This window comes from Barbus barbus, assembly GCF_936440315.1.
Source record: "Barbus barbus genome assembly, chromosome: 26".
In the NCBI taxonomy this organism is placed as follows: Eukaryota; Metazoa; Chordata; class Actinopteri; order Cypriniformes; family Cyprinidae; genus Barbus; species Barbus barbus.
The window spans coordinates 26,409,561-26,427,198 of record NC_136754.1 but is presented as its reverse complement, the minus strand read 5'-3'; the positions used below and the strand labels follow the sequence as shown (position 1 = coordinate 26,427,198).

At 38.4% G+C, this 17,638-nt stretch overlaps 1 protein-coding gene across 3 annotated transcripts; it reads right to left on the bottom strand.

The window, feature by feature from the left end:
* Positions 1-10,061, bottom strand: LOC306845984 (regulator of G-protein signaling 18-like). Of its 3 annotated transcripts, XM_079379017.1 has the most exons (7): positions 9,890-10,061; positions 9,103-9,195; positions 8,862-8,953; positions 5,282-5,380; positions 5,112-5,173; positions 4,194-4,360; positions 1-1,054 (listed from the first exon to the last, which is right to left on the bottom strand). In XM_079379017.1, the coding sequence occupies exons 3-7, from the start codon at positions 8,912-8,914 to the stop codon at positions 809-811; spliced, it is 627 nt and encodes a 208-aa protein (XP_079235143.1). In that variant the 5' UTR covers positions 8,915-8,953; positions 9,103-9,195; positions 9,890-10,061; the 3' UTR covers positions 1-808. The 3 variants fall into 3 exon arrangements, with proteins under 3 accessions (XP_079235143.1, XP_079235144.1, XP_079235142.1); XM_079379018.1 differs by lacking the exon at positions 9,890-10,061 and having other exon boundaries at positions 9,103-9,319; XM_079379016.1 differs by lacking the exons at positions 9,103-9,195; positions 9,890-10,061 and having other exon boundaries at positions 8,862-9,074.
* Between the last annotated feature and the right edge of the window lie 7,577 nt (positions 10,062-17,638).

The following is a 17,638-nucleotide window of genomic DNA, read 5'->3' as shown; positions in this document are numbered from 1 at the left end:
CCTGATTCCAAAACCCCTTTATTTGGCAAAACTTATTTTTTAACACTGATCCTAAACTATAACCCTATCATTTATCTGTGTGCTGAACATTTTACGCAGCATAGCAAAACTAACTCCAACATTAATATTTACAGCTGGGCAGATGAAACTCAAGCTAACTAATCAGAGTACATTTCGTATTTCAGAAGGAGGGGTTACATCGAAACAGGAACTAAATAGGACTGTTGAGACAGGTGCTGCAATAATGTAAATACAGTATGTGAAAAATAATGCTTTTTTAGGACAATCAAGCAGGAAAACCAGGGTGATGCTAATTTCAGTGTTGACCTATAAATAGTGCTCTGTTGGACCAGACTGTCTAACGTCTGGCTACACAATCAAACTCCATCATAAATATAGATTTTTGAGTCCCATCACTTTTTCCTCAGAAATGTGGTTTTATTTTTCAATTCTTCAAAGTTTTTGCTCTCTTTCCTGTCTTTGAGAGTGACACAACAGTGGCCGTTGTTACAATTAGCTGTAGGCCAAAATAAAAGAGATTTATGTACAGTTTATTATACAGACATTTATCAGTAAACTGTTATTTACAATGTTTAGGCATTCTAAACCTGTAGATTAAATTAAATTTGGCATGAAATCCTTCAAGCAGAACCGAACATTTGACAATCATGACAGAATGATTAGTAATTAAATACCAGCCCACAGGATCTAATGTTAATAAATAGCTAGGAGGTGTCACATGATCATGTGCTATTGACAATATACAAAAAAACAGAAACAAAAAAAACCCTAGCATTACAGTACAAATCTACAACCAGGCTGTTGTGCCTTCAGGACGATCATTAAAAACGAAGGAGCGGGACCTTCTCCTGGTCATAGTGGGTGGGCCTGCCCTCTTGGTCAGGGTCAAGTAGATGTCAGAGGTGAGGAATCGTGGGTAGCAGTCTCTTTTCATTAAGCTGTAGATTTTACTTTGTGCTACATCAAAGCAGGACCTGGTGGGCTTCAGGATGTTCTTCTCAATGGTGGCCTTGGTTGAGTGGTCGATGTTGATCTGAGGAGAAAAGAGCAAAACGTAAAACGTCAAAAAAATTAAGTTTTCAGGAATTGTGCACTATGATGAAAGACAAGATACTTGTTGCAAGATGAAAAATTATGTCGTAAGTTAATTTTTTGGGGCCAACTATGATTTCGCCATATCGCTGATCTGTGTTTTCTTCTGCTTTAGGCAAATCTTATGAGCAGGAGATTCTCAGTAGCTTGTCTTTCAGCCCTTGTCTATTTTTAGAATTCTTGTTTTTCATGTGCAAAACATCAGACAAAAAATACATCCACTGTAAAATCTGAGACTAGACTGAAAAGCCTGGAAACAAAGTTTTAGCACTTTGAAAACTTTTAAAACAAAAGTTGTAATGTAAAATGAAAAAAAAAAAGCGGTACTGACAATTCTAATAATTAATAATTTGTAATTGGTCCCTTTGTCATAATAACAGTACAGTTGTATGACCCTAACATTTCTGACTTCATAACCCCCAAGTCTTTGTATGCATGCATTGCGTTTTAAAATTTGTGAATAAATTAATAGACCGCACAAACAAATGAGTGTCATGTCATTAAACTATACTGGCAAAAACAAATGTACAGAGACATTCTCAAATGCATGTACATTTTTAATTTACACTTTTCGCTCACACTGCTGTGCTGTTAATATAATTTATAGCAAATATTGTATTAGGAAAATTAGGATAAAATGAAAGCCTTTTGTTTGTCTGTTTTATTTGTTATTTACACTCATCTTTTCTGACCGCAGCACTTGCCCTGACTCATTCTCCCTCTGTCCAGGCCACAGTTGCTACTTCTTCTCTGAAAGTATTACATCAGACTAACACGTGTCTGTTGAACAGCAATTTTGCAGATTTTATGCACGCACTGCTACTTGTTTATGAATAAATACAAGTGATACAATTTTAAGGTTTTCCTTTACCAGCAGCGATACGATAAAGCTGACGTACAGCAGTGTGATCTTTCATTCTTAGTTGCTTTATTCTTTCTTACTTTGGTCAGACTAGAGCGAGTGGTCCCACTGCCTCATTTTCACTTCTCAGTTTTTCAGAGTCTATTTTCTCAGCTGCGTGGGTGGTTGAGGGGGAGTTTGCAGCCAAAAGCAGGAAAACCACACGGTCACATATCTGCCCCCAGTCATGTGGCCGGGGGCTGACAATGGCCTCTGCGCAAACACAATGGCAGGTCTCTGATGGTGATGCAGCTCTGCACTGCACCACAGATATCATTTAACAGAGCTGTGTTTCTTTTTTAATGTGACTCCCGCTGAGGTTACCCGAAGCGCTGCTTCGCTCACAGCAGCGTAGCATCGTTCGTTACCATAAATAAGGTGCTTTCCAAAACAGCATGCGTTTATTTGTTGCGGGGTCTGATAAACAGGTTGCAGTGGCTTAAAATAGTTCACTCAAAATTTTTAATTCTGTATACTTGGAACCAGTGCTGGGAAAAGTTACATTTATAAGTAATGGATTACAATAGTGTGTTACTCCATTAAAAAAGTAACTGCGTCAGTTCAAGTTCAACTAAGTAAGTAATATGTTACTTTACTAGTTACTTGAAAAAAGTAATCTGATCACGTAACTTGGATTACTTGTAATGCATTACCCCCAAAACTGCTTGCAACAAAAGTTGCATGTTTAGCAACTTAATATCTCGGACATTTTCTTGTAAATGTATAAATATTACGTTACTTTACTAGTTACTTGAAAACTTGCGTTACTTAGTTACTTTTTATGGAAAGTAATGCATTGTGCTACTTTTGTGTTACTTTTTGTCGCCTGGGCTGGGCTGGGCTTGCTTATTTATTTTTAATAACAAAAAACCCAGAAGTTATATTTTTGGCAACTGTAAAAGCCCTATTTTATTGAAATGAATAAGCCTCAGGCTGAAGCAAGTGTTTCTGCACCACACACCCAACTTCTATCAACACGGGACAGGAGAGAAAATAACTTGTTATTTATTTGAAAAAGTAAAAGTTATTTTATTCTAAATATAAAAGTAATGCGTTTTTACTATTTACTTCAAAAAAGTAATCTGATTACATAACTCACATTACTTGTAATGCGTTACCCGAACACTGCTTGCAACAGAAGTTGCACATTTTGCAACTTAATAACTCTGATATTTTCTTGTAAATTTAAAAGTAATACATTACTAGTTACTTGAAAAAAGCAATCTGATTACTTAACTCTCATTACTTATAATGCATTACCCCCAACACTGCACAACAAAATTTCTCGCTTCTGCTTATAGCTTTAAAACTGAATAGCCTAAATGATTAATTTCTTTGTTCAACTCCTTGAATTGTGCAGATTTCTATTATACAGTAGAATTTAAGTCTAAATCTTCCTTGTTCAAATTCATCCTACAGTTGTTATATTTGCAACATACTGGCTACAGAGCGTAAACATGGGCAAAAATGCTATAATTTTGAAATAACGTCACGGATAACGTCATTTGGAATAATGCCATTCCATGTGCCGTTTTTTTCTTTAAAAGTGTTTCAGATCACCAAAAATGTTCAGTCACATACTGAATTATTGCCGTTCCGCATGGTTCACCAAAAAAACAACAACTTTGCCCTTCAGAAATCAAACAGGAAGCGAGGAATTTTACTGTCATAAAATGTTCTAAAAATCATTGTCACATTACAGGGATAATATAATATAAAAAATTGTTGCACTTCTACCAACTGGTCATAATAAAACTTTGAAAAATGGTAAAATTGTTAACACTTTAGAATAAGGTCCCATTAATTAAATTCAGAAGACTTGGAACATAGTGCACTTAGAACAAGTTGTATGGACCACTCTTATGATTTAAAATGAGAATGCTCAAGCTCCTTTTTAAAGCTAGAACACTCCAATTTCCATTTATTATAATCCTATGGAAAAGAGTGAACAGCATGGTCTTTCAAAATTATTATTTTGTGTTTCACAGAAGGAATAACATGAAGGCTTTCTACAGTTTTTTTGTCCACTAGGATTAATGGAAAAATATTTTCAAAAATCTGTCTGCTGGGCAAAGTGCACAATAGAACAGGCGCTTCTATTCTTTACATATGCATTTGTGCAAAACTAAAAATGATATGTACCCTGTTCTTACTGTTCAAAATGCAAATGTGTACGTACCTCTTTGGGTGCTTCCTTGTTGATGAAAATGGCGTGTATCTGTTTGGCTTTCGACGGCAGTTTGGTTGCAGACTCAGTGGTCTTGAAGTCTTCACAGGCTAACCAAAACTCAATATTCTCCTCGCTGAACTCAGTGCGCAGAAACCGCGTGAAGACTTCTACCCCATCTGAAACAAGATGCAATGTCACATTAATTGCTAAATTAAAACCTTAACGAATTTACCCACCAAGACAACAAACAGGAAGTGAGGCATTATACCTGCAATGCTTTTGAATACTGACACAGACTGTTGTAAAAATCATTGTCACATTACCATGATAATACAATGCAAATTTGGTTGCAGTACGACCAACTAGTCCAAAATAATAACACTTTGAATAATGGTAAATTGGTAACACTTAACAAGAAGGTCCCATAAAATAATATTAAATAATGCATTAAAGAAGAGTGAGCAATACATTGTTACAGTTTTTATTCATATTTGTTAATGTTATTTAACTAATGTTAACAGTTGGAACAAGTGTAACAAGTGTTACCGGTAAATTTACTGACATTGAAGACATTGAGACATTGAACTTCTCATAAATTCACTAGCTGCAGTGCTATGACACTTAATAGCTGTTTTCAACTATGTATTACTATAATAATCTCTACAACTATGCTTATAGACATGCATCCCCAGAGACAGACAAAACACATTCCAGGTGACACAAATCAAACTGTGTGTGTGTTGAACCAAACTATTCATTGGTTAGTATCACATGCAAACCAGAAAGTTCAGAACCCTGTGTAGTCACAAGCAGGTTTTGTCATCCTATGGTTATGATGGGATGCACACTTCTACTTCAGTTCAGTATGAAACTGAGAAACATTCAGTATGCTAACTACAGTGCACTGCTAAAATGAACAGATCCTACCTGAGTGACTCAGCAGCTCTTCAAATGAATCACTCCATCTCAGAGCCATGTCCGGCGCGATGCTGTTCAAATCACATTAATCAGTGAAGTGTTGGAAAGGTGCTGCTTCATGAATAGTGTCATTTCTTAAATAAATAGTAAAGAAGTGTTTATACATGATGAAGACTTACTGGTTAGGTTTAGCTGGTGGTTTCTTCTCAGGACTGACATTTTCATGCGATCCAGACCTTGCCAGAAGAAGACTGAGTCGACTTTTTTTATCCTTACTCCTGCAAAGAGAAAAGGCAAAATCAATCAATCAATCAATCAATCAATCTATCTATCTATCTATCTATCTATCTATCTATCTATCTATCTATCTATCTATCTATCTATCTATCTATCTATCTATCTATCTATCTATCTATCTATCTATCTATCTATCTATCTATCTATCTATCTATCTATCTATCTACCTACATTACATCACATTTAGTCATTTAGTAGATGCTTTTATCCAAAGCGACTTACAAATGAGGACAACGGAAGCAATCAAAATCAACAAAAGAGCAATGATATGCAAGTGCTATTTCAAGTCTCAGTTAGCTTAAAGCAGTACACTTAGCAAGTTTTTTTTACAATTATATAATAAATAAAAACAAAACAGACAGAATAGAAAAAGAATAGAGCTAGCTAGTGTTCCATCCTCCATCCATCCATCCATCTATCTATCTGTCTGTCTGACTGTCTGTCTGTTTCAATGTCTGTCTGTCTGTCTGTCTGTCTGTTTATCTGTATGTTTTCTGTCTGTCTGTTTCTCTGTCTGTCTGTCTGTCTATCTGCCTCTCTGTCTATCTGTCTGTCTGTCTGTCTGTTTCTCTGTCTGTCTGTCTGTCTGTCTGTCTGTTTATCTGTATGTTTTCTGTCTGTCTGTTTCTCTGTCTGTCTGTCTGTCTGTCTATCTGCCTCTCTGTCTATCTGTCTGTCTGTCTGTTTATCTGTATGTTTTCTGTCTGTCTGTCTATCTGTCTGTTTATCTGTTTGTTTCTCTATCTGTCTGTCTGTCTGTCTGTCTGTCTGTCTGTCTGTTTATCTGTATGTTTCTCTGTCTGTCTGTCTGTTTCTCTGTCTGTCTATCTGTCTGTCTGTTTATCTGTTTGTTTCTCTATCTGTCTGTCTGTCTGTTTATCTGTATGTTTCTCTATCTGTCTGTCTGTCTGTTTATCTGTATGTTTCTCTGTCTGTCTGTCTGTCTGTCTGTCTGTCTGTCTGTTTATCTGTTTGTTTCTCTATCTGTCTGTCTGTCTGTCTGTCTGTTTATCTGTTTGTTTCTCTATCTGTCTGTCTGTCTGTTTATCTGTTTGTTTCTCTATCTGTCTGTCTGTCTGTCTGTCTGTTTATCTGTTTGTTTCTCTGTCTGTCTGTCTGTCTGTCTGTCTGTTTATCTGTTTGTTTCTCTATCTGTCTGTCTGTCTGTCTGTCTGTTTATCTGTATGTTTCTCTATCGGTCTGTCTGTCTGTCTGTTTATCTGTATGTTTCTCTGTCTGTCTGTCTGTTTCTCTGTCTGTCTGTCTGTTTATCTGTTTGTTTCTCTATCTGTCTGTCTGTCTGTCTGTCTGTCTGTCTGTTTATCTGTATGTTTCTCTATCTGTCTGTCTGTCTGTCTGTCTGTCTGTCTGTCTGTTTATCTGTATGTTTCTCTGTCTGTCTATCTGTCTGTCTGTTTATCTGTCTGTCTATCTGTCTGTCTGTTTATCTGTTTGTTTCTCTATCTGTCTGTCTGTCTGTCTGTTTATCTGTATGTTTCTCTGTCTGTCTATCTGTCTGTCTGTTTATCTGTCTGTCTATCTGTCTGTCTGTTTATCTGTTTGTTTCTCTATCTGTCTGTCTGTCTGTCTGTTTATCTGTATGTTTCTCTGTCTGTCTATCTGTCTGTCTGTTTATCTGTCTCTCTCTCTGTCTATCTGTCTGTCTGTCTGTTTATCTGTTTGTTTATCTGTCTGTTTATCTGTATGTTTCTCTGTCTGTCTGTCTGTTTCTCTGTCTGTCTATCTGTCTGTCTGTTTATCTGTTTGTTTCTCTATCTGTCTGTCTGTCTGTCTGTTTATCTGTATGTTTCTCTGTCTGTCTATCTGTCTGTCTGTTTATCTGTCTCTCTCTCTGTCTATCTGTCTGTCTGTCTGTTTATCTGTTTGTTTATCTGTCTGTTTGTCTGTTTATCTGTTTGTTTCTCTATCTGTCTGTCTGTTTATCTGTATGTTTCTCTGTCTGTCTATCTGTCTGTCTGTTTATCTGTCTCTCTCTCTGTCTATCTGTCTGTCTGTCTGTTTATCTGTTTGTTTATCTGTCTGTCTGTCTGTTTATCTGTATGTTTCTCTGTCTGTCTATCTGTCTGTCTGTTTATCTGTTTGTTTCTCTATCTGTCTGTCTGTCTGTCTGTTTATCTGTCTCTCTCTCTGTCTATCTGTCTGTCTGTCTGTTTATCTGTTTGTTTATCTGTCTGTTTGTCTGTTTATCTGTTTGTTTCTCTATCTGTCTGTCTGTCTGTTTATCTGTTTGTTTCTCTATCTGTCTGTCTGTCTGTCTGTTTATCTGTTTGTTTCTCTATCTGTCTGTCTGTCTGTTTATCTGTTTGTTTCTCTATCTGTCTGTCTGTCTGTCTGTCTGTTTATCTGTATGTTTCTCTATCTGTCTGTCTGTCTGTCTGTTTATCTGTATGTTTCTCTGTCTGTCTGTCTGTTTCTCTGTCTGTCTATCTGTTTATCTGTTTGTTTCTCTATCTGTCTGTCTGTCTGTCTGTCTGTCTGTCTGTTTATCTGTCTCTCTCTCTGTCTATCTGTCTGTCTGTCTGTTTATCTGTATGTTTTCTGTCTGTCTGTCTGTTTATCTGTATGTTTCTCTGTCTATCTATCTATCTATCTATCTATCTATCTATCTATCTATCTATCTATCTATCTATCTATCTATCTATCTATCTATCTATCTATCTATCTATCTATCTATCTATCTATCTATCTATCTATCTATCTATGTTGTGGTATTGCATTGTTCATAAATGTATACATATGCAATCAGACACCACATGTGTTACTTCCACCAAACCAAAGGTTCGTGACAGCTATAAGGGGAAGTGTTACCACAGTGCTAGCTATAAGTACTGAAGCACAAAAGTCAGTCTAATCAACAGCTATTAAAAACAACATGACAAATAAGTGTTCTGGTGAAACACACTGTTTTTATACTTAATTCTTATACTCAAATGTTTTACATGCATTTCTAGTTATAGCAATAGTTGAACTTTTGGTTTTAACCATAACATGTTTTCATCCCAGCAAATAAAGGACAATGACATATCTCTGGTTCAGCAAAAAGACACTATCACAATTATTCTTAATATAAGATATATTCATAAAAAAGTTACACATGTCTAACGGGAAGCAGGTGTATTTTACACCGATTTACGGTCTCTGGTGCAGGACGATTTGTTCTCTTGGCTTTTTTCATTGAAGCGAATTAAAGGTTGTTTTAATACATCCCAAAGGTGCAACTTTACAAAGATGAAAGACAAACAGATTTGTGTTTGGTCACAACGATTAGCTCCAGAAATAAAGGAAGTCACACACAGTGAAGAGAAAACTACCCAAACTTAATTTCAATACACTTGCTAAAAGAATGTACAAAAGCCCCAGAGGGTGACTATGCAAGACGAAATCTCTCCCCGCAATGCTTTCGGTGGTAAAATGAGACAAGAGTGGGGAAAAAAACTGTACCTCAAGTGGGTCTCTTTCATTCTGCAGGCGAGCAGCTCGTCCTCACTGAGCATTTTGAAATATGCTTCCTCCTTGGGGGCAGAGAAGTTAAACTGAGGAAACAGAAACACAAAAATCTTCATGCTCTTCCCTCTTGTTGACACTCACACATCAACACAGCAGGTCCTCGGTCTAGTGTAAACTACCAAACACTGAAGCTCATATTTGTGTGCTAAGTGTGTTAAGAGGTCATTTCCCATACCTGTTAAGATGAGTTCCTGTCAGGGAAACTACCCGCCGTTTACTGTAATTTCTCTCTGCCTGGGTTTTCTTGCTGTAGTAGGACATCCATCTGCTAGTAAAGTTTACGTATTTACATTTATTTTCAGGCAATATGCTGTAGTCAAGTTTTACTTAACGTCCTACTTCCTACTAAGCGGCAACAGGATGGTGGGCTGTCAGTGAGGTCAGGGGTTTCTGAAGTACTCAAGACCCTGTAAGGACCGTGTTAGTATTTCCAACAAATCTGCAGACTTCATCATCTCAACAGTTATTATTTATGGCTTACATAAAGGCAAATGTTAATAATGGATGTCTGAAACAATCAAAATAATTTATTTTAAATAAATAAACAATACATATTATATTATATTATATCATATTATATTATATTGTATTATGTTATATTATATTATATTATATTATATTATATTATATTATATTATAACAAAGTACTTTATAAAGGTTCTCCTCCCCCAAGAATTTCAGACTTAGTTACACCAACTATACATTTTTACTTTTTTGTCATTTTTTATTATGCAAAAAACAAAAACAAACAAAATCATCAGAACAAATATGTTGCAATTGTAATATTTTTTTCAATAAATTATCAAGTCATAATGTGTGAAACTGTCATTGACCCTCTGTCTTAGAAAAATGCTCAGATTTTCATGAGGTCTTGTGAAAACATCAAATTAAGCTGAAACTAATCTTAGTGTTAGTTAAAAGACCAAAGAGCCTGTCGAGAAAAACACACTCTGTATACCTACTGTGGCTGTTGCCTCTGCAGAGCCATTATAATGATGGACAAATCCGTTTCGCCACAATAAATGACAGGAGGGAATAGAAATGTCCTCAGACAGAGACAAGGGTGACATCTTCATTTAATCAACAGCCGTAGAGGCACACAGACCAAACCACACAATCCTCAAAGTGTCCTTCTAAGGGCAGGATCTCAAGTGTATCACTTAAAGATTTTGGGCAGTGCTTAGTAAAACTTTTAAATTTGCATACACAGATATCAACCATTCACACATTTGCAGAATTAAACACTCCTTACTTGCTGACAAATACAATGGTTTCTGCCGAATATATATAATGAAAAATTAATTTTTTAAAATATATTTGTGAATATAAAATATAAAATTATAAAATACAAAAAAATATTTAAATATATATTTAGATTAAAAATAGATAACAAATTGACAAAGAGGAATATATATATATAAGAAAGTATTTAGAATATTTATTTTTATTTTTGTGGTTTATGGGGACTCTCCATAGGCGTAATGGTTTTTATACTGAACAAACTGTATATGCTATTGCCCTACTCCAACCCTACACCTAAACTTAGCCCTCACAGGAGACTTTGTGCATTTTTAGATTTTCAAAAAAACACCATTTAGTATGTTTTTTAAGCCTTTTGAATTACGGGGACATAGGCAGTGTCCTCATAAACCACCTTCATATTGTAATACCTCTGTCATACCCATGTCATTATACAAATTTGTGTCCTCATAAACCACATAAACATGCACACACACACACACACACACACACACATACATTCAAATATAGTTTGTTTACAATAGGCCTATATATTGAATTGAAAAATGTACTTCAAAGGCCAAGACATTTTTTTTTTAATTATAATTTTTTTTTAAATCTTCAAATAGTCATTTTGGGTAAAAAGTATTTAGAACATTTATATATATTTTTAACATCTTACCAATATTATGACCATACATTTCAATATGTATACGTTTTTGCTCCCTTCCTGTTTTTAAATTTTTTTGCATATTTGTGAGACTTAAAAGATTCAGATCATCAAACAAATTTTAATATTACACAAAGATAATACAACTAAATACAAAATGGAAGGTGTGTGTCCCGTTACATTTGTCGTAAAACCAACACAGCATTTCATAAAAAGAACATCATACAACAGTCAAATATGGTGGTAGTGTGATGGTCTGGGGCTGCTTTGCAGCTTCAGGACCTGGAGGACTTGCCATAATTGATGGAACCATGAATTCAGTTTGTGACCTCAAGCTCAAGCGCACTTGGGTTATGCAGCAGGACAATGATCCGAAACACACCAGCAAGTCCACCTCTGAATGGCTCAAGAAAATTAAAATTAAGGTTTTGGAGTGGCCAAATCAAAGTCCGGACTTAAATCCGATTGAGATGCTGCGGCATGACCTTAAACATTCCTTTCATTAGATTAGATTAGATTAGATTCAACTTTATTGTCATTTATGCAGAGTACAAGTACAGAGCTAATGAAATGCAGTTAGCATCTAACCAGAAGTGCAAGAATATAGTGTTTTATATACATATAAGTGCAGAGTAAGTGAAGATATGATTTACAGAATATACAGTGGAATTGCTATATACAGTATTGAGCAGAGTATATACAGAATATAAAATAGGAATGCAATGTAGGGATTGTATGTACATTATGAACAGAGCAATGTAGATTATATAGATTACAGATTATATATACACATTATGAACAGCAGAAACGTGAGAACAGTGGTAATAAATAAATACAGCTGGATGAGTGTGCAAAGTATTGATAGAACAATGTATTCTATGCAAAATAGCAGTAGTGCAATATTTTATAGAAATAGTTTACTGTGCTTGTACAGTAACAACTTTAAACAGTTTATAGTGTAATGACTTGAACGATGTGCAGTCTGTGCAAAATATGAGTAGTGCAAATGCATGTGTTTAAAGTACTGTGACCAGTGCAGTAATAAGCAGGTGCAGGTTAGATTGGTGGTGTGGCGTTCAGAAGTGTCACAGCTTCGGGGAAGAAGCTCTTCCTGAGCCTACTGGTGCGAGAGCGTAGGCACCTGTAACGCCTGCCGGATGGAAGGAGGGTGAAAAGTCCATGGTTAGGGTGAGAGGCATCCTTGATGATGTTTCTTGCCCTGCCCAGACAGCGCTTATAATAAATGTTCTCAATGGAAGTTAACTGGGTGCCGGTGATCCGTTGAGCAGTTTTCACCACCCGCTGGAGTGCTTTGCGGTCAGATGCGGAGCAATTGCTGTACCATACTGAGATGCAGTTCGTGAGTATGCTCTCAATGGTACAGCGGTAGAATTCCACAAGGATCCTGGGATTCAGGTGAACTTTCTTAAGGCTCCTTAAGAAGTAAAGGCGCTGCTGTGCCTTTTTGACCAGAGTGGAGGTGTTATGGGACCAGGTAAGGTCATCAGAGATGTGGATGCCAAGGAACTTGAAACTCGACACACGCTCCACTTCAGCTCCGTTGATGTAGATGGGTGTGTGTGCATGACTCCTAGTCCGCCTGAAGTCCACAATGATCTCCTTTGTCTTCTGGGTGTTTAGCTGTAGATTGTTGGTGGCACACCACACAGCCAGGTGCTGCACCTCATCCCTGTAGGCTGATTCATCGTCATCCTTGATCAGACCTACCACCGTGGTGTCATCTGCAAATTTGATTATGGTGTTGGAGCCATAAACAGGAACACAGTCATGGGTGAAGAGGGAGTACAGGAGAGGGCTCAGTACGCAGCCCTGTGGCACGCCGGTGTTCAGGGTGATGATGGAGGAGGAGAGGTTATCTAACTTGACGGACTGAGGTCTGTTAGTCAGAAAATCTAGAATCCAATTACAGATGGGTGTGCTGATTCCAAGCTGGCTGAGTTTGGAGATCAGCTTGGAGGGGATTACTGTATTAAATGCAGAACTGAAGTCCATGAACAGCATTCTCACATGTGTGTTTTGACTGTCCAGGTGGGTGAGGGCAGAGTGAAGCGCTGTTGAGATGGCGTCCTCTGTTGACCTATTGTGGCGATAGGCAAATTGGAATGGGTCCAGTGTAGCAGGGAGACAGGATTTTAGGTGGGATGCAACCAGTTTCTCAAAACACTTGGCAATGATGGGGGTGAGTGCAACAGGACGGAAGTCGTTAGGGACCGAGGCAGTGGAATGTTTCGGTACTGGTACGATGGTGGAGGTTTTGAAGATAGTGGGGACAGTTGTTTGGGCCAGGGACAGATTGAAAATGTCCGTGAAGACCTCAGCTAGCTGCTCCGCACAGGCTTTAAGCACACGACCAGGTATTCCGTCAGGGCCAGCTGCCTTCCGTGCATTCACCTTACGCAAAGTGGAGTAAACGTCTGATGTGGAGAGAGTGAGAGGCAGTTCACTGGGTTGATGCTCAGCTTTGAGTGAGATCTCCTTATTATTTTGATCAAAACGAGCATAAAAGTGGTTGAGCTCGTTTGGGAGGGAGGCAGAGCTGGAGGGGGGCACAGAGTTAGGTGGTTTGTAATCCGTGATAGATTGTATGCCTTGCCACATACGCCGGGGGTCTGAAGAATTGAAGTGTTCTTCAATCTTCTGTTTGTGTGTGAGTTTGGCCTGGCGGATACCCTTCCTCAGGTTGGCTCTGGCTGAGCTGTAAGCCTCCTGGTCTCCAGACCTGAAGGCTGCATCTCTTGCTTTGAGCAGGAGGCGAACCTCTCTGTTCATCCAGGGCTTCTGATTGGGGAAGATTTTTATTTTTTTGTGTGTAGTCACTCTGCTCACACAGCTGTTGATGTGCTCCATGACAGAGTTGGTGTAAGTGTCAATGTTAATCTGAGAGTTTGTGGTGGCCTGGGCAGCAAACTCACTCCATTCTGTGAGCTGGAATTGATGTTGAAGAGTGGAGTCAGCACCTTCCAGCCAGATTTTAACAGTCCTTGTTGTAGGTTTCACACGTTTGATGACCGGGGTATACTTGGGGAGCAGGAACAAAGAGAGGTGATCAGACTGACCCAGGTGGGGGAGGGGTGTGACTTTGTAGGCATCACTCACATTAGTATAAACGTGGTCCAATGTTTTATGTCCTCTTGTAGTGCAGGAGACATTTTGATTAAATTTAGGGAGAACAGATCTAAGAGTGCAGTGATTGAAGTCCCCAGCAACAATAAAGGCTCCATCCGGGTGCAGGGTTTGTAGTTTGCTAATAGCAGCACAGAGTTCTTTCATAGCCACGTTAGCATTAGCGTCCGGAGGTACATAAACTGCAGCAGCAACAATGCAAGTAAACTCACGTGGTAGATAGAATGGCCTGCACTTGATAATCAGGAACTCCAGCTCAGCAGAGCAGTAGGTATCAACAATGACAGAGTCTTTGCACCATGATTTATTTACATAAATGCATACTCCACCACCCTTGTTTTTACCAGAGGTTGCTGCTACTCTGTCAGCCCTGAAGAGAGCACGTCCATCCATATGCACCACGCTGTTTGGGACATCGTTGCAGAGCCATGTTTCAGTGAAGAACATAACATTACAGTCCATAAGCCATTTCTGTGTGAGGGTCCAGATCTTTAGTTCGTCCATCTTGTTCATCAGAGACCGTACATTGGCAAGGAAGATGCTGGGCAGAGCTGGTCGATGTGGGTTTAGCCTTAGCTTAGCACGCAGCCCTCCACGCTTTCCCCGTCTTTGTTTACGGTCTCGACGCCGACGCCGAGCACTTCCGGTCGGTACGAGTGATCCGCTTGTCCGCGGTGATCTCAGTAGCTCCGGCGGGAGTTCGCTGAAGTCGAAAGGATGATCTAAAACTATGTTGGAACACTGTTTGTTGATGTCCAAAAGTGCTTGAATACCCTCCAATGTGACTGAATTAAAACAATTCTGCAAAGAAGAGTGGGCCAAAATTCCTCCACAGCGACGTGAAAGACTCATTGACAGTTATCGCAAATGCTTGATTGCAGTTGTTGCTGCCAAGGGTGGCATAACCAGTTATTAGATTAATGGGGCAATTACTTTTTCACATAGTGTCAGGCAGGTTTGGACGGCTTTTTTCACTTAATAAATTAAATCATTATTACAAAACTGCATTTTGTATTTACTTAACTTTGTTTAATATTAAAAATTTGTTTGATCTGAATCATTCAAGTGTGACAAATATGCAAAAAACAAAACAAAACAAAACAAAACAAAACAAAACAAAACAAAACAAAACAGGAAGAGGGCACCACTGTGTGTGTGTGTATATACACTCTTAAAAATAAAGGTGCTTAAAAGGTTCTTCACAGCGATGCCATAGAAGAACTATTTTTGGTTTCACAAAGAACCATTCAGTCAAAGGTTCTTTGAAGAACCATCTCTTTCTTACCTTTTTGATAATCTGAAGAACCTTCTTTCACCACAAAGAACCTTTTGTGAAACTGAAAGGTTCTTCAGATGTTAAAGGTTCTTTATGGAACCATTTAGACAAAAAAGGTTATTCTACTGTGGCATCGTGAAACATCTTTATTTTTAAGAGTGTACATATCCGAATCAGAATCAGAAAGAGCTTTATTGCAAAGTGTGTTTACACACACACACAAGGAATTTGTCTTGGTGTTAGGAGCTTCCAGTACAGAAGTATAAACATAGTACAGACAACATATAAAAACACTAATAATGAAGAGAATAGACAATAAATTATAAATAACAACCATAATAAAAATTCAAATATACAGAAAAGAAAAAAATGTCCATAGACAGAACTGTGAATGTGCATATGTCCTATATACAGATGAAGGTTTGATGAGTTATTGGGGTGTACTGGGGTGTGTTATGTGTTGTTCAGGTGGGATATGGCCTGGGGGAAAAAACTGTTCTTGTGTCTGGCTGTTTTGGTGCTCAGCGCTCTGTAGAGCCGACCAGAGGGCAAAAGTTCAAAGAGAGAGTGAGCTGGGTGTGAGGGGTCTAGAATGTCTTTCTTAGCCCTTTTCCTCACTCTGGAGATATAAATATCTTGGAGGTTGGGCACGATAATTCTCTCAGCAGTCCTGACTGTCCGTTATAGTCTTCTGATGTCTGTTTTGGTAGCTGAGCCAAACCAAACAGTTACAGATGAACACAGGACAGACTCGATGATGGCAGACAGGACAGACTCGATGTTTCAGCAGCTCCTGTGGCAAGTTGAACTTCCTTAGCTGATGGAGGAAATACAGCCTCTGCTGGGCCTTTTTCAGAATAGAGTCAATGTGAATGTCCCACTTCAGGTCCTGGGAGATGGTGGAGCCCAGGAACCTGAATGACTCTACTGCAGTCACAGTGCTGTTCATGATTGTGAGTGGGGGGAGTGCAGGGGGGTTCCTCCTGAAGTCTACTATCATCTCCACTGTTTTGAGCGTGTTGAGCTCCAAGTTGTTGTGACTGCACCAGACAGCCAGCTGCTCAACCTCCTGTCTGTGTGGTGGTTTCCCTTCTTTCTGAAGAATCACTCTCAGAGCCTTGTGGGGTTTTGATGCCAGAAAATAGACTTTATTATAACAAGACAACAAAGCAGAGGAGTCTTCTGTAGAACAGCCCTCTCGACGTTTTCTGAGTTTCTCTTTATATAGTCTAGTTTCTAGGCGTGTTCAGAACATTTCATACATGTGCATATTTCCTTTTTTGGCAATATTTATACATATGTTCTTTCCCTAGAGAGAAGGGGCTCCTAGACGTGTTTAAGGAAAGAAGCCTTCTTTATATTTCCACATATGTTTTCCATCATAAGGGTCAGAACATGCCCTCCATGCGAGCCCTTAACACACAGGCATATGCTTATATTGGAAATATAACTTAATACACAAGTGGTTAGATTCACATTAATTATACTTGATTAATTCATATTTTGACTAATAAAAATCTTCTACATCTGTAAGCAGACTCGTCTCCGTCCTTGATGAGGTAGATGACTGTAGTGTCATCCGCAAACCTCATGAATTTGACAGAGGGGTCTTTAGATGTGCAGTCATTTGTGTAGAGGGAGAAGAGCAGTGGGAAGAGAGCACATCCCTGAGGGGCTCCAGTGCTGATGGTGAGAGTCCTGGATGTGAGTTTGCCCAGCCTCACTAGCTGCTGCCTGTCTGTCAGGAAGCTAGTGATCCACTGACAGATGGAGGTGGGCACAGAGAGCTGTGTGAGTTTGTCTGAGAGAAGGTCAGGCATGATGGTATTGAAGGCCAAGCTGAAGTCCACAAATAAGATCCTTGCGTAATTCCCAGGTTTGTCAAGGTGTTGCAGGATGTAATGCAGTCACATATTGACAACGTCATCCACAGATGTTGTCAACGTCATCCATATATATAACAATATGCTGCTTAGACACTAAAAGCATCTATTACCATAAAACAGCTTTTTGTGTGGAACTGACAAACAAATAGATTTAAGCTGTGAATGACAAGTGATGCCTTAAAATGTGAAAAAGATTGCAAAGTTTATGCACAGCTCAGAGAGCATCTTTTCTGCTTGCATAAAAAAGGCAAACACTTTTTGGGGCTTGATTGATAAATTTATGAGCAATTTTAACCTGTCAATGAGTATTATCATAGGCAATATGATTTTATTATGCAGTAGTAGCTTGACACTTTGAGTTATTCAAAAGATCTTCTCTCAGGATGCTGTTCATCAGTCTTTTACATCAAAGTTTTATTCAAGCGTGATTCATTTGTTATAGCCGTCAAATTCTCATAAGCTCTTGACAAAAAAGGGAAATACGAGACACACAGAA